This window comes from Aspergillus chevalieri, chromosome 7 (genome assembly GCF_016861735.1).
Source record: "Aspergillus chevalieri M1 DNA, chromosome 7, nearly complete sequence".
Classification (NCBI taxonomy): Eukaryota; Fungi; Ascomycota; class Eurotiomycetes; order Eurotiales; family Aspergillaceae; genus Aspergillus; species Aspergillus chevalieri.
The window spans coordinates 2,670,573-2,691,462 of NC_057368.1; the positions used below are offsets into that span (position 1 = coordinate 2,670,573).

Consider the following 20,890-nt stretch of genomic DNA (forward strand, 5'->3'; position numbering starts at 1 on the left):
TTGTATATGCCTAGTTGTCATGCAATGCGCATTTACATCGAGAATCGGAGAACCCCGGCCCAGAAGCAAGCGATCCAATCCCTCTGCCAGAGAAGTTGATTTAAAACGTTAGAAGACAATGGACAAGAAATGCCTTGTGGAATACAAGAGAGTGAGAGCACACGGGTACCGTTTAAGGGCATCGACATCTTGGCCACTGCGTGAACACACAAAGCCATCCCTCGTCGATTTAAAAGAAAAACCGACGATTGCTACCGTGCAGGAGGTAGTGTAGGCATTACTTAGGGAAGAATTGTAGCATTGACATATCATGACAAACGTGAAACCGGTGTTACTCGCTACTCGCAAGATCCGATTCGCATTCGAACAGCCTGATTCCCAAAGAGTACAAGCCGGGGACTACCAGTCTCAAGAACATAGCGCTTCCAAACTCCGAGGAAAGCCTACTATGGCAAAAAAAAAAAAAAACCACGCTATTGCCCACCATATAAAATAGATCACCCCCGAGCACGATATTTAATCAAGGAAAGTGGATACTCGGTATGTACTCCGCGCTTGTTACGACAATTATCCTCTATTTACCCGATTACTCGGACCAAGCCGCCGCGTACATATCCGAAGGATTCAGTTCGGATGCAAAGGTCGCTTTTATCTTGTGAATGGGATGCGGAGAACGGAGGGCTTCGGAATGAGGTCGGCAGGGTTACTGAGGGTTTTTTTTATCGGGGTTTCTACGGGGTTTGGTGTGACATGGGATTGTTTCTCTGGTGGACGGTGGGTGATATGGACGGGTTTCGCTGGGGACGGGAATTTGCCGTGTCCGGATTTGTTGGGATTTCCGAGTTCGTATTACCCCTTAATGAAGATGGGTTATGTTCTACGTTAGTTTTCTCTTTTTCCGGTGTCCATTTTCCGGTGTCCATGCGAAAGTCGTTTGTAGTTGTACTCCGTAGAAGCGGTGAATTCGAGGTAGCTCAATTCAAATCTATGCAATCTATCACGACTATGCGGTAGTGGTAAAAAGATAAATGACATACCACGTCTAGTCTATATACAACACAGAGGATATCAAAAAAGGCACACAAAGAAAGCAAATTCGAGCAAATCGATATATACAAAAAACAAACATCAATCATGAAATGCGTCTATGCATTCTCATCATGCGACACTTCCTGTTCCTTCCGGGGCGTGGTGTCGTACGTAAGCTCGTTGCGTGGGATCTCATACGACTCGCTCTTCCACGGGGCGACGTGGTTGACGTACATCCAGTCGAGCTCCTCGAGGGTACGGCCACGACCTTCAATGACGCAGAAGTAGACGACGAAGATACCGAAGAAGAGACAGCCGGCGAAGACGTAGCCGTAGGCGAAGTCGATCTCGTGTGCGATGAAGGGAGTGAAGAATCCGATGAGGAAGTTCCAGAGCCAGTTGGAGGCGGTGGCCAGGGCCATACCCTTCGCACGGTACTTGGAGGGGAAGAGCTCGGCGCAAATCGCCCAAATCATGGGACCCCATGTCATGGCGTAGCCTTTTTTTTTTTTCCCATGTTAGTCTCTTGAGGGCTTTATGATGTTGGGAGGTTGAATGACTTACCAGTGATGAACAGACAGGCGAGGACGACCATACCCTTACCGGCACCGGGGGTGTTTTCAGGGGTGACGTGGTCGAAGGCAAAGTGACCGACGGAAGCAAAGGCCATGAAGCAGACGAACATGAAGATGGCACCGACGATGAGAGACTTGCGACGACCAAAGTTCTCAACGACGTAGAGACCGCCAAAGGTGGTTCCGAAGTTGACGGCACCCAGGATGACCTGAGTCACGAAGCTGTTGGAGATACCGGCACCTTGCATGATGGTGGTACCCTAGATGATATTAGCGGGGGACGGTCAAGGCTATGAAGAGAAGGGGGGGGGGGGGGGGGGAAGGGGGAACATACGTAGTAGAAGAAGTAGTTGGCACCGGTAAGCTGCTGCAACGACTGAAGGATCATACCCAGGATGATACGGTAGAACATACGAGGAGCAGTGAGGAACTCATGCCACTTCTGTTCCTGCGTCTCGGCGTCGAGCTGCTCCTGGATCTCGTTCAACTCTTCGATGATGCGGTTGTGGTTCTCGGGGATACCGTAGAACTTGGCGAGGGTGCGACGGCAGTTGTCGACGCGGCCGTGACGGTAGTCGAAACGAGGCGACTCGGGGAAGAAGAGCATGCCACCACCGAGGGCAAGGGCGAAGAGGAAGGTCAGACCCAGAGTGATACGCCATTGAGCGGTGCTACCCTCGAGGTTCTCGGTGCCCAGGTTGATGAGGTAGGAGAGGAAGATACCGAGAGTGACGAAGAGCTGGTAGCAACAGATGATGGCACCACGGATGTGACGGGGGGCGGATTCACCTGTCAATCGATTAGCATCAGGCAATAAGTAAGAGAGGAAGGAGGAAGCTTACCCTGATACATGGGAACGACAAGAGAGCAGCCACCAACGCCAAGACCAGTGACCCAGCGACCAACGACCATCTGGTACCACTTGCCAGCGGGCGAACTGATCTGGACGACCAGACCGACGTTGAGGATGATACACCAGAGGGTGATGGACCATTTCCGACCCAGCCAGTCGGCCAGGGGTGCACCGCAGAGGGCACCGATCAAGGTACCGATGGACAGCAGAGACACAATCAGACCGGAGCGGACGGTGCTGAAGGCATAGGAGCCGTCGGACTGGAGTTCACCATAACGCTCCAGATAGTTGCTCATCTCCTGGAAACCAGAGATCTGACCGGTATCATAACCGAAGAGCAGGCCACCGATGGAGACGAACGCACCCATGACGAAGGTGCGCAGGGTCAGCCATGGAATGTGGGTGTCGACGCCGACATCCATGGGCTTCTGAGCCGGGGACTCGGGCTGAGGAGCCGGCGAGATATTCTCGCCATGATGGGCGGAGGATTCGACGCCCATGATGACCGTAAACAAAGATAGGAGAGAACGAAAAGAAAGAGAGTAAGCCGGTAAGAAGAGGAGAGAGGAAGAATGTGACCGTGAACAAAAAAGAGAACAAAAAAAGCCGCAGACAGACGGGGATCGGGATATTTAAGGACAGAAAAATCTCAGGCCGTGGGGAAGCCGGTGGCCAACCCGGAGACGGAGACGGGTCGACCCAAAAGTGGGAGCCAACCCGAAGGCGTCGAAATCCACGAGAGTCACGCCGTCAGACTGCATCAGATCGGGCGATGTCCGGGCCGGAACCGCTCGGCATTCCGTACTATGACATTATACTATTGAACAGGATTGACTGCATGCTTGTGAATAGTATTGACGCATTCATCACATTAGGAGCGTGTACACACCATGGAGCATTGCAACAATACAGTGCTTCACGTACTATCCCGGAGTAGACCCTGCGGAGTGACGCCCGATGCGGAAACCGGGGATTTAGTGGCCTGGGGAGTGGCGATACCCGATACGGCGACCGGTGAGAAAAATCCGGGGAAATGACATCGGGGTCTACTCTGTAGAAGCACAATATGCGGCATCTGTTCAGAGTGTACCTACTGCTACAGCTACAGCGCTATCCCGACCGAGCCGATTCTTGTTGCTGCTTGGCTGCATCTTGGCTGTACTCGTATGGTTGTATTTGTCTGTATTCTCCGTATTGTCGTACCGATGTAACAAACGTGACTAAGAAGATTCTCGACGTTTTCAGCCTATATGGCCAGCCAATCAGAATCGTGAACGGTGGGTCCGGGGTAATGTCGGGGTTGCGTTTAGCCGCCACGTCCAGACAGATGCCAGACACCATCTGTATACCGGGGGACACCTATGACTAGAATATTGTACTGGAATATTCTGTCCCGCCATGGGAGTCTCAGCCATGGTCTGTTATCGGCGAACCACTCGGCAGTCGGCCACAGCCACAACCAAACACAGTTCCGGCCACCGGCTTCCCCGGACTCCTGAGTAATCGGCTACGCTAACCGGATCCAGCGATGCAAGCGATCCAAGCGAGGGTTTGCATTGTTTGCTCGGTTTGTCTATTTTGCACTCTCCGCATTCACCCACATTTCCTCCACACCCCCAAGCCGAGCATCTGAATGGCTTCTACTCGGCTTCACTACGGGCCATTATTTGCGACACTTTCTGGCACTAGCGTCTTGGCTCATTTCCCCTCCTCCACCTGTTAGCAAATTACACCTCTCTGCGTACCGGTTCACCCCGACTCGGCCCATGCCCGATTGCAAGAATTGTGCCTTGACGTTATGCTGAGATTACTCCATGTCTATCGTTACCTTCAACGCCCGATGTTGAGCCGCCGCCTGAAACGTGCTGTACGCTTGGTCCGCCTGTACCATGGGGAACGCTATCTTGGTTAGCGCATTGTTCCTTCGTGCGGGACCGGGACTTACAGTGAGTGACCAAACTCGACACGTCCAGCATGCCGCTCTGGACCAACCGCATCAGCCGCGGTATCGATGTCGCGTTGACCAGCGCCATGTTGATGCCTGTTCGCTATTACTACTGCCGGCTTGTCCGGAAGAAAGGGAAAAGGGCTTACTGATATTCCGATCCCACAGTTTCTCGATATGCAAATCGACCTTGACGCCATGCACTCCCACATTCGCTATTGACCCTCCTACCGCCACCAACTCCTGTGCCTGTTCAAACGTCGCCGGGATCCCGACCGCCTCAATGACCGAGTCGAACCCTTGTCCGTCCGTCAGTCGGTCCAACCTTTCCTTGGCATCCGGCGCTCTCGTGTTGACCGTCTGCGCTCCCATGGCTCGTGCCTGCTCCAACCGTGCCTCGTCCACGTCCACCATCACCAACGTCGCCGGCGAATACAACTGCGCCGTCAACAGACACCCGACGCCAATCGGTCCCGCCCCAATGATCACCACGCTGCCTCCGGGCGTCACCTTGCCGTTCAACGTCCCGCATTCCATCCCGGTCGGGAGCACATCCGACAGCATGATCGCAATCCGACCCGGGATGCCGGCTGGAATCTGATGCAGCGACAGGTTCGCATGTGGAATCCGCACATACTCCGCCTGCGTCCCGTCCACCCGGTGGCCCAACCGCCATCCTCCCTCATCGCAGTGCGACACAATCCCTCTCTGGCAGAACCGGCAACCTCCACAACACGTCTGACTGGCAATCAACACCCGATCCCCGACGGCGAACTTGCTCACGGAAGCACCGATCTCCTCCACGATCCCGACACCTTCGTGACCTAGGATCCGCTCGGGCTGGATCGAGGGCACGTCGCCTTTGAGGATGTGCAAATCCGTGCCGCAGATGGAAGCATGTTGGATACGAATAATGGCATCGGTCGGGGCTTCGATCGTGGGCTTCGGCCGGGTTTGCAGCTCGATCGTGCCGGGGGCGGTATACACCAGGGCTTTCATTGTCGCCATTGCGTAGTGCAGATTGTACTTTGGAGCGTAGTTGCACCGTCGTAGTCTCGTGGTCATGTCCTATATATACTGCTACTCGGAACGAGTGCGATACGGAGGAGTCCCCGATGCGGGGTCGACCGAGGACGCTCTCACGTACACAAGCAGGGTTTCATTTGTACCTTCAGCCACCTATGATACCTGGATCCCTTCGTCCGCTTCGCGCTCGCACAAGTACGATCCATGTATGGATACCGTTCTTGGGGTTTGCTGGTTTGCTACAGGATGCTATTCTCGGCCGATTGGACGATTGTGCGTTTGTTGCAATTGAGCGACCTCGATACGAGTCTCCGTGTCGTTCGGGAGGGCCGGTCTCTGCAACTGGAATTCTGGGTCGCTCGAATGAATTCGGATGCAGTTATGCAAATAAGCATAAGATAGGAATGCGGGGTGACACGTTTTATTGGTCGGCGGCTCATGCTCGACATGAGCTTCGCGGGGTACGCGGGGTTTCTATATTGGGTATTGTGTTTGTTCACTTGAGCGGCATAGAATCTGCTTTACTTGGTGTGTTGGTCCCGGTGTTACGTCAATACGTCTGGGCGTTCTGTCGGTCCTCTCAGTTATGCTGCCGACCGTTGTAGTCACGACTCACGCCTATGCTTGATACTTGTGCTCAGCCTATCATAGCCTCAGATATCACAAGATTTTGTGAATGATATCGAACAGCTGCTCTGCACCATAATGGCTGGACATCCACTCTGGTGCACATCTCCGCCGCGACCTACAGTAACAGTAAAAATGTACTAATCTACTTGCAAACCCCTGTAATCCTCATTCTGTTCAGAACAAGACAAGCATAAGATAACTAGCATACCGATAAAGTAAATACGTACTACGTATTTGTCCTGTACTAGGGCTCGCCAAGTGAGGACGGCTACGGTATAGCGTGTAATTAGTGTGAATTTCATGACAGTCTATCCTGGAGGTAAAGCGCTCGAGTATCTTTATTGAACCTAGTAGGCTTGTGAGTGGCGGATTCCACGCGGTTCCGCAGGAGTGGTCCCAGTTACGACCACGGTACTCAGGCATTCGACGTTTCAGGATCGGCCCATGACCACGCCTAGGCCCTATTGAACCAAATAAACCAAATATCCAGGATTCTGACTCGCAGTCTGTGACAGTTGTGACGACAATGCCGCTCAACCCGTTTTCTTGGGATTGACCGGTTTCCTGGATATCGATGTTGGAAGGTTTGAATCCCTTGCCTAGTGCTCATGACAGTTATGATGTAGTTTAATGCTTGGTTTTCTTGTTATAGGTCTTTGCGCTAGTACCTCGTTGCACTCGAATGATTTATTCCTCGCCCTTCGTATCCCGTCTCGTGGAGATCTTGCATAGTGACACTCGAGCGATGGAAGAGACATGTCCCTGGCACTGCTTGGGTAACAGAAGAAGGTTTGCGCAACCAAAGCCGTGTCGAGGGACACGTTTCTCTAACGTCACTTATCATACCATAACGACTATCGTATGTTAACCCTACGTAGTTGCACAAAACCGGAAAAGCTGCATCGCAGCGACACTCGCTGATGTTACAAAGCACGTGCTGGGGTGGGTCGTGTACGCTACATGAATACAAGTCAAGCACTGGATAGCTTTGAAATAGAGACGTGCTGGGATTCAGCGGTCTGACAAATTTCGTAAATCTTCGTTGGCTTCGCAACAGACCCTGTGTTGATCGTTGGCGTATTCCGTATGGAGGTGGAGACAGAGTTGCTCTGGATACTGACCGGGAGATACCTTGAATTGGTAGGACATTTACTCTGGAAGGTACCATACACCGCGCAAAAAGTGAATTGTAGTCATCCTGACTGGAAAGAATGTGAGTAATGGAGAATTGATTACCACAAGGATCTCCGTCCCTACAATGTACGGTTGCCAGGACGATTGGCCCTGCTTTCCTCCTGAAGGAAGAGAGGACACAGGATGTGAATGAGGACACGAATCATATCTGAAGACGCATCTGGGACTGAGGATGACTTTGAGCCAGACCCCCAGGTGGACGCGGCCTCAATGATGGCGAGCTGTAGGAAAGCCTCCGTTTGACACATATCGATCAAAGCAGTCTAAAACGCCACACTCAGGGCACTGCGAGCTATTCTTCTTTTTTCTTTCGGTTGCAACTTAGATGCAGGGGTAGACCATAGACTAGCTTAGTGGCTCTTTTAGCTAGTGAATACATGGTATTCAAACCCTGTGGTTACTCCGTAGTCCTTCCTCTTAACAGAATCGCCTGTCTCAACATCCACCAACCAGCCAGTGGATACTACACCAATTCTCCCACGCAATAATGCTTCCATTTAACCCAGTGAGCTCTGGAGCACTATACTCTATATTCACTTACTTGTCCTTACTCCTTAGGCTTGTGATGAATGCGGGCGGAGCAGGAGTAAATGTGATGTGAAAACAATTCAAACGGTGCAGTTATCGCACTACCCATACCCGAACAGAAGAGTATATGTATGTCTTTAACCCTTACCTTGCCATGCCACTACTGACAGCGTATAGTGCTGCTGCCTTAGAAGAGTTGGAGCAGCCGCAAACCAGAGACGAGGAACCGGGACTGCCACGAAGCTCGATACAACCAACAGATTCCTTGGATCATTCTGTAACTCTTGGTGAACTCACTTCCAAAGGTGATTGCGATTGTAGTCCAAAATATGGACACGTACGTCTTTTAGGTGACTCGTTGATACCCTACACCAAGGGAGCTTCACCGACGACCGCGCCCAACTTCAATTATTGTATATTGAGTCACCTCCTATGCTTCTTGAAGTCGCGGAAAGATACCCCAAAGTCGCTCGCATTTTAGTCATGGGCCTTTTCAATACCGCCAACAAGAAGTTACGGTGTTTCGACAAGCATACTTTCATTCACCTATGGGAATTCAGGACTGGCGCCTGGACAAATCTCTCTCCTGCTATCGATCCATTTATGCTTGCATATGTGAAATGGAAAAGCAAAGAAGTGTGCAGTCTATAGCAACACGGACCTCAAGTCAGCTTGGGAGCACCTGAAAAGTGCCCAGGACCTTTCCTGGCAGTTCTTTCACAAGCCCCCTGATTCACTTGTAATAAAATCGGCCGTAGGCATGGCGCAACTATGCAGCGAGCTACCGTCACATAGTGCATACTGTATGTTTGCCAACATGGGACTGCGAATGGTGCAGAGTATTGACCTCCATCGGAGCGATGACCCTCCCCTGAGTGACAACCCCTCCATAAGGATGATCCGTGAAAAGGAGAGGCTGTACTGGCTGAAGATGACGCCCGATCCCAATCTCTTAGCAGGATTGGATAGCGATTCGTATTGTATTCCAGAGGGGAATTTCAACCTTCGCAAAATTGGTGTTGTTGCGGCACTGGATGTACGACTCGTTTGGTGCTATAACTCATAGCCACTTCATCCACCGCACAGAGACCTGCCAGCGGAAGCTGGGGTAGGTGGTCTGCTGCGATGCGCACTAGTATAAGTATTCCGTATTCCACGGCGTCATTCTAATCGCGGCCTTCGGAGAAAGTAGAACAGGTCGGTAGACGATGCTTTTGCGGTTATGGCTCGCGGGATGTATCAATCGCTCAGATATCTGGTTGAGGATGTTCCAGGCCGTGGTGGGTGGAAATTGGGTCTCCCAGTGATATTGTGCGAACATTTTGGATCGCGCGTGAAATCTTTGCGAGCCTCTCCCCGGGCCAGCATCCCGCGACTCCGGTTAGCTGAAATTTTCCAATCTCCATCCTAGACTGATCTCTTCTTTTCTTGAGGAAGTCGACGCGCTTACTTCTTCGCCTGAAATCACTTAAAACCTCGTCGAATATCCCAACGACAAGCAGAGGGCTGATCCCCCCAAGCCGTCGTTGATGCCGCACCGATTCTGATTCGGTACCTGAAAGCAACGAAATTGTTTACCAGATGCGTTTCCGCACTACAACGTAACTGGTGTGGCGCTACAAAGGTGTGGGTTGGGTGACCTCTAAGGAGATGCATTTAGCCTTCTTCTTTCGGCAAGAATCGCAAGCCTAACGGAAGGAAAGTATGTTCAGAGGAAGCTTAACAGCTTCTGATTCCGTGGTACTGCTATCTAGACTCACCTGTCAAGGAGTAGACTCTTGCTTTGGAGACATTGCTTCGACACGGTTCGGAGGAATCACTGGGACTGAGAGCCGTCGTACGGAGTACAGAGTATGGCACAAGAAATAAAGACAAGGAAAAGAATCAATTGCTGCTAGAGAGTACTATACTCGTACAGGTCTGAATTTCCGGTAGCTAGTTGTGGAGCGAATATCGACTATTTTAGTGCCCTCTGTACTGGACTCTAGGGCGTTCTTCTTAGGGCATAGCAGTAAGTAATTTCCCATGCGCTGATGGATGAGTTATTCCGATGCATCCAGGATCAATAGGCTCTTGATATTTGAATTGTCGCCGTGTTGTCATGCAGCCCTATTCGTCAACATTCGGAGGCTGACAAGCTGTCAACCTTGTCCGCACAGCCGCATCTACCATCGTCGAGGGATTCGGGGGCCAATTGTGCGGTAACAACCCAGACAAGGCTCTTATTCGTACAAGGCGATCTGGATGGGTTTGATTTAGAGGCATTGGCACTGGTAGGCAGATGCATCGCCTCAACTGGGCTGATTGGGCTGATTCGACATTAGTTATAATATCATGGACGATGCCACCATGTCGAGAAGTATCTCAAGCAGAGCTGCGAATCCTCAATTCCCGTGAAATCAAAATCTCTGTAATCTCTCACTCTCACACACACTCTCTTTTTGTTTTTGTTTTTTTTTTTTTCATTTTTTTCAGAATATCGCATTATCATGGCATTCTCCGATGGTCGTTCTCGGGGCATTTCCCTTGGTCTCCGGATCCCCGCCCTCTTGCTCAATATCCTTAGTATCATCTGCTTTTCCTACGCTTTCCCGGAAGGCATGTTGATCTGGCTTATCTTGGTACTCTTCCTTCTTTTCGTTTGGCAAACAACGAAACTAACCCGATCTACTAGTTCTCCATTGTAGCGCTCTGGTCCCTCATCGACCTGATCCTCCTCCTCGACTACCGCGACCACCACCCCGGCATCGACCTCGGCTTGGACCTGCTGTCATGGCTGATTCTCGGTATTATGGGCCTCATTGCAATTGGGCTCTATTTCACCACCACCGGCACAGCTGGTTTGGGTCTGCCGGATTACTGTCTCATTGTTCTGCGGGTGGGCGCTATTTTGGCTCCGATCGCAGCGTGCGTTTTCCCCGTTCCACAATGCCGTGTATTTCGGTAATACTGACGATCGCAGGGTGTTTCATTTGGTGCTGTTTATTCGGGCGTGTATCCATGTGCATCAGACGCGTCGGGAGGGAAAGAAACTGAACTATAAAATCACAGAGGACAACCGGATTTAGGAGCCGATGGTTGCACGAGTAACGAAGTGACGGTTGCATGGACATGGCGTTTAATTTGGTTGTTGTTATAACGAATGCGAGCATGAAATTTGAAGCTTATTGCATGGCTATCTTCTTGCTATCCTAATCCCGGCTGTAGTTGGACCGGTGCATCGTTTGTAATCGACCCGATCGTGGGTCTCTACACCATCTCACGAACACTATATCCGGCGCAAAACATAAAGCCAATGAAAAACCTCCGGCGTATGCGCACTAGACGAAATGCCCCCGGTCGGTGCTTTCAACGGCGTCCGCGAGGCGACCTCCCAATATCGCCCAATATACCGAATATTATCAAACCGAGACATCGAATACGAAAGTACCGCCCAGGTCGCTCCCGCGCGCGTCAGAGGCACAAGGTGCAACGCCAACACCTCAACCGGTGACAGCTCAGTTTCTCCGTTTTGCTCGACTATTTCCCGGACGGCAGGGCAAAGAACGGGGTCCGGGGACGGCATGAAAACTTGCGGCTCGGCTGTGGCGATGGCGTCGCTCGTGCTCTTGTCAAGGATCACGTCGAAGGGGGCGAGGGGGGTAAGACTGGCGACGTCGGTCCAGGAACGGAGATCGGTTCGGATCCATTGCATCGCGCGCGAGGGGTGCTGGTCCTTCTCGGCCTCCTGGCCCAGACGGACGGCTTCTGCGGAAAAATCCACGTTCTGGGCAGAGAAAAGGGGACATGTAAGGTACGATCAGCAGGACCATCCATTCTCATATCCTTCCGCACCGTCACAGCCATATATCCTTGTCGAAGGTCGAAGGGGCGCTCACGACAATGCCATTGCTTAACCATCCGCGACTGGTAAATGCCTCCTGTAACTTCGTCCCGAGTTTCGAAATGCCAGGGCCCAAATGCAATGCTCGAGGGGCGATTTCCATCCCCGAGCCACCGTACCGATCTTCCAAACCCGCCAGAACCGCCTCGAGCACGGCGTCGCCCGAGTTCAACCATTCGCCAACATCCTGGCCGGTCGCGAACTTGATGTCCCAGTAAGTCGCATGGTCATAATCCGGGGCTCCTTTGACGTTGGAATGCGTTCTTCCCGCGGACGGCTGGGCCATGGTCTTTTCGTCTGTCGCGGGGTCAGAAAGAAAGTTTTGACGGAGGTATGTCCGGTCATGTGACTCTTTGCAAGCCGCGCCTTCCGTACTTGGTTGTTTAGGCTCCTTCGTCCTCCGTACGCGACCATACCACGTACATTCCTCCCCAGTGAGCTTGCATTGGGCATGATGGAAACATGGCGGGGCGATGATGACTGATCTCCACGTGGTGTTTGAGATCAGTAGTCCTTTACAACCGCGGGTAAATGGGCGAAGCCAACAAGTCATCGTTTGGGGGAAACCCGCCTGAAAACCATCCGACCTGAAGCAGTTCTTGTGGAAGGACAGGGTATCTTCCCAGCTGGAAGAAGGGTACTTACCTAAGTGGCCACTGGTACGGTAATGTAGATTGTTAAGGGTTTAGGGATGAGTGCTGTAAGATTCATTAAGGCTCGATCCATGGAACACTGCACACTCTTGCACCCCCGGATTGTCACAGTGCACCGCCATGCTATGCCATAAATGGGTGGTTGACTGCGAAGCTTGTTTCTACCAGGTAATGGAAGTTGTCAATGGTCATCCACAGCGCACCGCCTGGTAGTCGTGTGAGCAAAAGGCCATTTGGTAAGTCAGCTGGGTTAGTTTTTTACTGGCCTGTTCTAGGCCGGCGTGCTAGGATAGATCACCAGTTTGCAGCAAGACATGGTCGGCCTGACACACTCTGGAGAGGGAGCAGGTAACGGGAAGTCGGTCAGGTCTCGTCAGCCTGGTTTCACCCATGGGCCGTAGTAGGGTAGGGCCATAGAAGGATGAAACAGGCCTGAAAAGACCGTCGACCACCGTGCCAATAGCGCTAACTGCGCCAATAACCAAGACACCCAATAGCCTTCATGAATCCCAGAATCTTATCTCTGTTCGAGACCGCCGCGTGACTGGCCGAGTCCATGCACCTGCATGTACAAGCATGCACGCCGTCACGTCGCACATGCAAGCCGCCAAACAGCGTAAGACAAGCCGTCCCTAATTCACCGACAGAGTGGAAAGTATGGCTCAAGCGAGACGATCTTGCAAATCGTGCAGAGCACGAGTTTATATCGGAGTACGGAGGACCCCAACTGCATGGCGTATGTGCGGAGAAAGTCTGTCCGGGTACACCGTAGATCTGTCGGAAACATATCGGTGTATGAGGTATTTTGCTTTACTCGTAGTCAAAGCTCATTCGCACGTATGTGTGCGTACGATTTCATCATCGGAGTACCAGAAACGGCAATCGGGAACGAGAGCAGTCAGAAAAACGTTCACTTCAACATTATGGTAGATTTTGCTGTGCCGATGTCTGCGGTCTTCGTAAGCATTTCTCATGACAAAGTGGACGTGTAGAAAGATTGGCGACGCTACGCAGCACGACCTACGACACAACACCATCCATGATCAAGATCTCAGAATCTTAATTATCCAATAAGTAATGCGCGTAGATGATTATGTACATGGATAAGATAACCCGACAATAGCCGCGAAAACGCCATATAGCAAACAGTAGCTATATACAAGCGAGGTTTTTTGCATTCCCGCATGGCGGATTATCAAGAGTTGTTGGGGCTCTTGGTTCTTACGCGCCAATGGGGTTACTAGGTTGCGTTGGGGCAAGTTGTCCTTACGCGGGCCGCCGCTATGGACTTGGTCATAATTGTCGCACCCGGGTGCTGGTCGATCCAACATCACCGAAGGTCGGATGTTGGTGGAATGTCGATGACCTTTTTAGGGAGGGAGAAAGGATGGTATAAAGGTCGAGATATCGTCCGGTGTGTCGGGTTTTATGCCAAAAAAAAAAAAAAAAAAAAGCGAATGGGGGCAAGTCGACCAGTCGGACGGAGAAGGGCGTGGGAAGCGAGAGAAAGGGCAAGAGAGCCAAGGGAAAAGGTGTTGTGGGCTTACTGCGGCGGGGGAATCTTGTTAGGCTCGAACTTTTCTTGGGACTCTCCGGAGTCGATGTGGAGCCCTTCGGAGGGCGGGCCTTTGTAGTTCTTGTGTCCCGAGATGATGTACCAAACAGCGGAGATGATGATGATACCCACGAAGACAACTACGGCATAGTTCATGCTATCACGGGAGACGGGGATCGCAGTGGGCATGCAGAAGAGTGGAATGGCCAGAAGACACCACGCTGTAAAGGGTCAGCCGCATTAGACATGTCGCCTTGAGATAGACGAGCCCGCGGAGGGGACCAAGGGTACTTACAGATAGAGACCACGTTGCAAAGCACACCGAGCTTTCCAAGGTGGTAGCTGGCGTACTTGAGGTCCTTGCGACCGCGGAGGAAGAAGGAGCAAGCCACTGGAAGTGTGTAACTAAGGGTCAAGAAGATCACACCCACACCCGAGAATGCACTGAAGGCTGCGGACGAACCGAAGTAGATCAATCCGAGAAGCAGCTCGATAACCATTCCCAGAAGCAAGGCGTTGAAGGGGATTTCCAGGCGCTTGTTGACGATCTTGAGCCATCTCGAACCCGGAACGGCACGGTCACGAGCAAAAGCCCAGGTGCATCGGGAGGTGGAGGTCACACAGGTAATGCCACTGCAAATACCCAAGATGATAATGGGTATGCACAGACAGAACGCACCAACCTGGTTTCCAGTCGCGTAGAGGAAGATGGTGGGTATGGGGTTGCTCAATTCCGACAGCATGCTAGTATCCGGGAGAACGAACGCAATGGGGATCATGTAGGTAAGACCGGCGACCATGTTCATGACGACGGCGCCAACGATGGCATTCGGGACTTGGACAGCGGGACGACGAACCTCTTCGCACATACTGTACGAGTTAGCATCGCCTAGAAAAAACTAAAAAAAAAAAAAAAAAACAAAACTCACGATGTGACCATTCCCGTAGCCGACAAACTGTAAGCGCATTGAAGCAAACCGATACAGAAAGACCAACCATCGGGCCAACCCGAGTGCGGCTCGAAACCACCGAAAACCCAGCGACCAGGGCGTCTTCCGTGATCGGCGACAACAAGGATGGTAACGATGGTGGCGATAATACCTCCGATAACCCAGAAGACAGCGAACAACTGTATATAAGTTAGTCACGATTTTCGAGAGGCCAGCGCCGCAAAGTAAACATACCTCAACGTAGGTCAACCACTTGTTTCCAATGGAGGGAAGGATGTGCGTGAACAGTGTGATACCGAGGAAGATCAGGTAGGTCTGCCAGGCCTCGAAGTTTTCGGTGAATCCTGTGCCGTCCGCGTACTTGAAAAGGTTCAGCGCCTCGATGAAGAAGAGGGTCGTTCCAAAGTTGACGGAAAGCGTGATGGTAACCTGGCCGGCGAAATAGCACCAGCCACAGATCCAAGCCATTACGCGACGGCACCAGGGGGGCGAGAGGGCGAAAGTCTGGTAGTAAACACCGCCGGCGGTGGGAAAGACGGACGTGATTTCAGCGAGCGAGGCACCGAGACACAACATGAACAAACAAATGGTCACCCAACCCCAGATCATGTTCGATGGACCGCCTCCGGTCATGGTGTAGGTCATGGTGGTCGAGATGGTGTAAGGCACGGAGGCCATGATGAAGCTCATAAACATCACCTGCCATGTTGAACGGTTACGCGACAGCTCAGGGACGTATCCTAAGTTCTCGAGGTTAGAATCAGCGGACGCGTGGCCGCCATGTCCCTGCGATTCAGCCATCACAGCGTCGGCCATGATCGGATATCCTGCAGGCAGACCTGGTTACAAGTTGCCGTGCAATGGATTCGGAAGAACACAGAGAGAGAGAGAGAGAGAGAGAGAGAGAGAGAGAGAGAAGCGCGCGAATCGAGATGGATACCGATAACGACAGACAACAAGACCAAGAGGAGAGATAGGGAGGAGAGGTGTGGCAACAGAAAAGGAAAAAAGAAGTCAAAACAACGGACGTAGAAGAAAGAAGCGGCCTATACATACGGCGCAGGCAGCACGCACCTGACCGTTTCCACTTACAGACTAGCGTTAGGGCTCCTGTTTAGGGCACCCCACCGCACCCACATGGTGCTGCCCCACATCTTCCACAGGCACGTCCCCACGATTTGCCGCCACTGATTGGTTATCACTCGGCGTACCTCTATGAGATATCACGTAAATACCGCGATTCCTGTTTAGGCAGCCTCGCCGACCGCCGACGGAGCCGCCGGGTTGGCCGTGCGAGTACGGAGTAACATACGGAGACTTAAAACAATACTACGTTTCTACAGAGTACGGCACAGTGGATAGCGGGAAAAAAAAAATTCAGTACCATACGTGCTCTGACCGACTTTCCATGACGAATTACCGTGCTCATAGTATGTACGTGCGATGTTGAGTTTTGCCGCACGTGCCGAGCGAGCAGCCGCGGCGGCGGACAAAGATTTGTTCCGGTCGGCAGAATCTTTCGGAACCATTACTAGCCCAATTTGGACTAGCTCGGAGATAGTCCGGTCCATTCCGTCGACCCGAAGTCGGCCTCATCTCGGGTCAAAAATTCTCAATGGCCATACAGAGTACAGAGTACGAATACGTACGACTATGTACGGAGTCCCATACGAGTTCAGCGTACTCCGTAGCACAGATTCTGGTCTTCGAGTACGAATTCGTGGCGAACAGCGGCAATTATGCACCATGCACGGCGCTCGTATCTACGCTCCATCATGACCGCATCGTGCAGTGCGCTTATCACGGGCCATCCTTCTTGGCTTCGTTAGTGTCCATGATTTTCACGCAATCCAATGGTTGATTAAGACGCTATCATCGCGAGAGCCTATCAGAACCGGGTTCTGAATTCGGACGGGAAATGACGCTGCAGTTGTTTGTACAAAGTACGGACTACCGACACGGGCTGAATCGAAGGACCCCGAGTGCATACGTATGGCATTCGCTGACGGCGTTTCCGTTTGGAATCTCTGCGCATGGTGTTATCAAGCCGATACTGTTGTCATTTACGCGTTGTTTTGTCCCGAGATCTCTGACAGGGAAACTGTAACACGGATCGAGTCACGCCCCCTGAGTTGGAATTGCGTCCACCGTTAGTTCGGCGGTCCTCGAACTCTGTTTGAGCGCGTTCGGAGGAGGGGAATCTTGTTCGCACGAAACAATTCCCTCGTCGTAGATACCTACGGTAAGAGTCGATCTCGGTAATAGAAAAAATTCAACGAAGGAAAAATTTTCAGGATCTCTCGCTGTTTCTGCTGGATCGACTTTATGATTTTCGTGGAGCCCGCACTGCTCCATCGACTGTCCGTAACCAGACGCATATGATTGGCGCTGACATTCCACTGGACCAAGAAGTGCCTGTAGTAGTCCAGCATACCGAGTGATTACTTCGTGCGATGTCTTGAGTGTGTGGCGTCGTCGACTTGCCACAATTACCCGAATAGGAAACCTTGAGGCTATCCGAAGGAACACCACGACTCACGCCTGGCGGCAATCCCTGCTTATGTATCGGCTTCATTTTTCTGAATGTAAAGAGTACAGAGCAGTACAAAACTTCTAACTCCAGTTTTGCCTCAAAGCATGCAACCAGTCGGTCATTACCCGTTCGGTGCTGAGGTATACACCCTGATGTCGGATTCGTATCATCTACAGTGCAGAGCAGCCATCTTCGTACGGAGTTGCCCTTGATTGTACGGAGTAGACCTATATTCCAGAATACTTGTGAGTCTTCAATAAACAGGTATAGAAGATAATTACATTCGCATGATGTCATGCCATAGACAGAGTAGACAGAGAAGCTATCTCGTACGAAGCAGTCGCCAGTGAGCAGTATCATCGTGTACATAGGAAAGATGAAGGCATTCGGCGTTGATAAATACGGTCCAATTGAGAATCTTTGCGAAAAGGAGCTACCAAAACCCTCCGACCCGTCTCCTCGAGACTTATTAGTCCGGTAGGTCTGCGTATACTTCGCTCTCCGGGCTTTCAGCTGACAAGGGACAGGATCAAGGCTGTCTCCGTGAACCCAGTGGACACAAAGGTTCGAAACGGAACTTACGATGACTATCCCAGTTCGCCTCCCACACCTAGACAGATATCCAACATACCACTCACTAGTGACCCGCAGATTACTACGACCACGTCCCTCGGCCATTCCAGATTTGCGGCTACGATGCAGCTGGCGTAGTAGAGCAGACAGGATGCAAATGCTCCTTGTTCGAGGTAGGAGACGAAGTCTTCTACTCTGGAAGTCCGATTCGACAGGGCTCGAATGCGGAATACCAGCTCGTGGACGAACGAAGCGTCGGACATAAACCCAACACACTTGACTTCGCGGAATCTGCGGCAATGCCTCTGACGTATATTACAGCGTACGAGGCGTTAATCGAACGACTGGAGATCACAGGGGGCGAGAAAGCCGCGCTACTGATTATCAACGGCGCTGGCGGGGTGGGTGCTGTTGCTAGCCAGATTGCACGTACTGTCCTCGACTTACCTTATGTTATTACCACTGCCTCACGGCCGGAGACGACTGAATTTACCAAACAAATGGGAGCAACTCACGTCGTGAATCATCGAGATGATATTCCGGCGCAGATTGCAAAACTCGACCTTGACGTACCACTCAAGTAAGCTTCCCTGTACAAAAACAAACCGAGGTATTGTACTACGCGCTTACGCAGACAAACAGATACATCTTCATCACGTCCTCGACAGACCAATACATGTCTACCTGTGGCAAGCTCTGCGCCCCCTTCGGTAAAGTCTGCTCTATCGTCCAGGGCCAAGTGAATATGTACGGCACCGATTTCTTGTCCAAGTCGATGTCTTTCATCTGGTGTCTGCTCGGGACCAAGCCCTACCACCATGTTGATATCGAATCTCATCATCATATACTCGAGGAGCTCGCGCGGCTGATTGATTCGGGACAAATTGAATGTCATCTTGGGACGAGGTTGGAGCTGACGTTGGATCGCTTGAAGGAAGCGCATAATATCATTCAGTCGGGAAAGGCGAAGGGAAAGGTAGCTTTGGAATTTTAATGCTCAGTACACATGCTGTGCAGTCTGCTACGATGTATATACAACGCACATTTCGTGCAATGTGCAGATACGATCCTATTCAGAAGGACAGGGCAACTTGATCTACCCTGACTTACAGAAGCATACACACTACGGAAATGGCTTCCCATCGAAACTCATACCAAGATAAGCTTCTTCCGGTTGAAGATGTTCGTTAAAACTCACTCCCTCCCCTGTTAGTAGCTCCCGGGGAATTGATTCTTTCGCTAAGATAAATTTCTTCATTTCGTAAAAATGTAGGTTCTTTGCTATGTCCCTCCATGGATCTGCGTCCCCAACATACTCCACATTAACGCCTGAGAGGTCTTCTTCATACGGTACATGAAGCGACAATAACCGCCTCGAGGATGAGCAACGAACCCAAGCCGGACCAAGTGAAAGCCATGTTGACGAAACTCTCAACAACATACGGATCAGATTAAGCTCTCCTGGTGACAGATAAGTCAGGATACCCTGCTGAGGCAGCAGAGGTGCTCGAGTGGGAGGCAAGGGCTGATTTCATACCAGGGTAATAACAATGACGTCATGCACACATTGTCTCGAATACTTCAAAACACCTTTTCCACAGGCAGAGAACCGGCTCCAGTGACTATCTATATAATATTGAATTCAAAGTGAGATACGGAATGTCGATTACGATAAACCCGACTAGCACGAAACCTCCGACGAGGGACAACGCCAATCCGCCGGCGCATCTCCCCGTTGCTAAAGACGCGAAACAGCATCCGTCCAAGGCTGGTGGCGAGAATGCTTCCGTTTATTTCGTTGGGACTGCAACGACAATCTTGTTAGTGTAAATGTCTTGAATATCTTGATCAGGTGCTAATTAGGTAGAGAATGGGAGGGAATCCGAGTTCTGACCGATGTAAGTTTTACCCGAAGTCAGTCCGGAGTATACAGGATACTGATATGAATACAGCCTAACTTTCTTCATGCCGGCGATCACGTCCATCTCGGCCCTGGTGTTTCTAGCGCTCGTCGAACTAACCCATCGGTGGATCTGCATGACCTCCCCCGGATCGACCTCGTTCTTCTGTCGCATTACCACGCGTGAGTTCTCACCATCCTGTTCATGGACGTACCCGACTAACGTGTTTATAAAGTGACCATTTCGATCAAAAGGTCGAAGCGAGTCTCCGTCGTGATCTACCCATCGTCAGTACCAGCCACGCCAAAAAGGCACTGTCATCCAAGGGAGACGATTCGTTTTCAAATGTCCACGACCTGGAGCCATTTCAGCAACTCATGGTCAATGTCAAAGAGGAAACGGTGCAAAAGCAACCCCGAATTCGAGTCACCGGTATGCCTGGAAAGCATGTCGCTGGTCCAATAGAGAAAATAAATGAATACGTTTCCGCTGTATGTCCGCCTCCCACTCAGAACGCTCGACAATAATAACTTAGGCTAGATCCCCCCAACAAACGGCTGGATGGTCGAACTGGGATACGAAACGAACGACACATTCCACACAGGCTACCGCATCTATATCTCCGGCGATACATTGATGGTCAACGACCTCAAGGAAATTCCTGAACATTATCCCGATCACCCCATTGATCTGATGCTCGTTCATCTCGGCGGAACGACAGTGCCATCACCAAAGATGTCCCCTCTGGCTGTGATGGTGACCATGGATGCCAAGCAGGGGATTGAATTGTTGCGGTTGATAAAGCCGGACGTGACAATTCCAATTCATTATGATGATTATGAGGTGTTCGCGAGTCCGTTGGAGGATTTTCAGAAGCTCGTTCAGCAGGAAGGACTAGGTGGTGGCGTGGTGTATTTAGATCGAGGGGAAAAGTATCAGTTTTGTGTTAGGTCGTAACATAGAGGGCATCATTTAAAGCTCCCGTGAGTGTTGTTTGCGCAATATTTTAGTCTCTTGAACCCCTTAGTGACAGCTGCAAATGGCTGGGTTTATTAGGGATAC

General features: G+C 51.3%; 7 protein-coding genes across 7 annotated transcripts; 3 read left to right on the plus strand and 4 right to left on the minus strand.

Moving 5' to 3' along the window:
• Nucleotides 1–1,145: 1,145 nt before the first annotated feature.
• ACHE_70911A (sugar porter family MFS transporter) lies at nucleotides 1,146–2,957 on the minus strand (the record flags this gene model as incomplete). The annotated part of the gene is made up of 4 exons (XM_043283295.1): nucleotides 1,146–1,528; nucleotides 1,594–1,864; nucleotides 1,939–2,393; nucleotides 2,447–2,957. 4 exons carry the CDS (start codon nucleotides 2,955–2,957, stop codon nucleotides 1,146–1,148), a joined length of 1,620 nt encoding a protein of 539 aa, XP_043140590.1.
• Nucleotides 2,958–4,264: 1,307 nt separating this feature from the next.
• ACHE_70912A (zinc-dependent alcohol dehydrogenase family protein) lies at nucleotides 4,265–5,410 on the minus strand (the record flags this gene model as incomplete). Its single annotated transcript, XM_043283299.1, has 3 exons — nucleotides 4,265–4,356; nucleotides 4,403–4,498; nucleotides 4,552–5,410. 3 exons carry the CDS (start codon nucleotides 5,408–5,410, stop codon nucleotides 4,265–4,267), a joined length of 1,047 nt encoding a protein of 348 aa, XP_043140591.1.
• Nucleotides 5,411–10,269: 4,859 nt separating this feature from the next.
• Nucleotides 10,270–10,848, plus strand: ACHE_70913S (uncharacterized protein; the record flags this gene model as incomplete). Its single annotated transcript, XM_043283300.1, has 3 exons — nucleotides 10,270–10,401; nucleotides 10,455–10,687; nucleotides 10,743–10,848. 3 exons carry the CDS (start codon nucleotides 10,270–10,272, stop codon nucleotides 10,846–10,848), a joined length of 471 nt encoding a protein of 156 aa, XP_043140592.1.
• A 200-nt stretch (nucleotides 10,849–11,048) lies between these two features.
• ACHE_70914A (uncharacterized protein) lies at nucleotides 11,049–11,949 on the minus strand (the record flags this gene model as incomplete). The annotated part of the gene is made up of 2 exons (XM_043283301.1): nucleotides 11,049–11,546; nucleotides 11,659–11,949. The coding sequence occupies 2 exons, from the start codon at nucleotides 11,947–11,949 to the stop codon at nucleotides 11,049–11,051; spliced, it is 789 nt and encodes a 262-aa protein (XP_043140593.1).
• Nucleotides 11,950–13,859: 1,910 nt separating this feature from the next.
• Nucleotides 13,860–15,637, minus strand: ACHE_70915A (uncharacterized protein; the record flags this gene model as incomplete). Its single annotated transcript, XM_043283302.1, has 4 exons — nucleotides 13,860–14,092; nucleotides 14,167–14,741; nucleotides 14,801–15,000; nucleotides 15,056–15,637. 4 exons carry the CDS (start codon nucleotides 15,635–15,637, stop codon nucleotides 13,860–13,862), a joined length of 1,590 nt encoding a protein of 529 aa, XP_043140594.1.
• A 2,093-nt stretch (nucleotides 15,638–17,730) lies between these two features.
• ACHE_70916S (zinc-binding alcohol dehydrogenase family protein) lies at nucleotides 17,731–18,921 on the plus strand (the record flags this gene model as incomplete). Its single annotated transcript, XM_043283303.1, has 4 exons — nucleotides 17,731–17,831; nucleotides 17,882–17,949; nucleotides 18,006–18,507; nucleotides 18,570–18,921. The coding sequence occupies 4 exons, from the start codon at nucleotides 17,731–17,733 to the stop codon at nucleotides 18,919–18,921; spliced, it is 1,023 nt and encodes a 340-aa protein (XP_043140595.1).
• A 665-nt stretch (nucleotides 18,922–19,586) lies between these two features.
• Nucleotides 19,587–20,785, plus strand: ACHE_70917S (MBL fold metallo-hydrolase; the record flags this gene model as incomplete). Its single annotated transcript, XM_043283304.1, has 5 exons — nucleotides 19,587–19,747; nucleotides 19,795–19,825; nucleotides 19,880–20,010; nucleotides 20,064–20,319; nucleotides 20,369–20,785. 5 exons carry the CDS (start codon nucleotides 19,587–19,589, stop codon nucleotides 20,783–20,785), a joined length of 996 nt encoding a protein of 331 aa, XP_043140596.1.
• Between the last annotated feature and the right edge of the window lie 105 nt (nucleotides 20,786–20,890).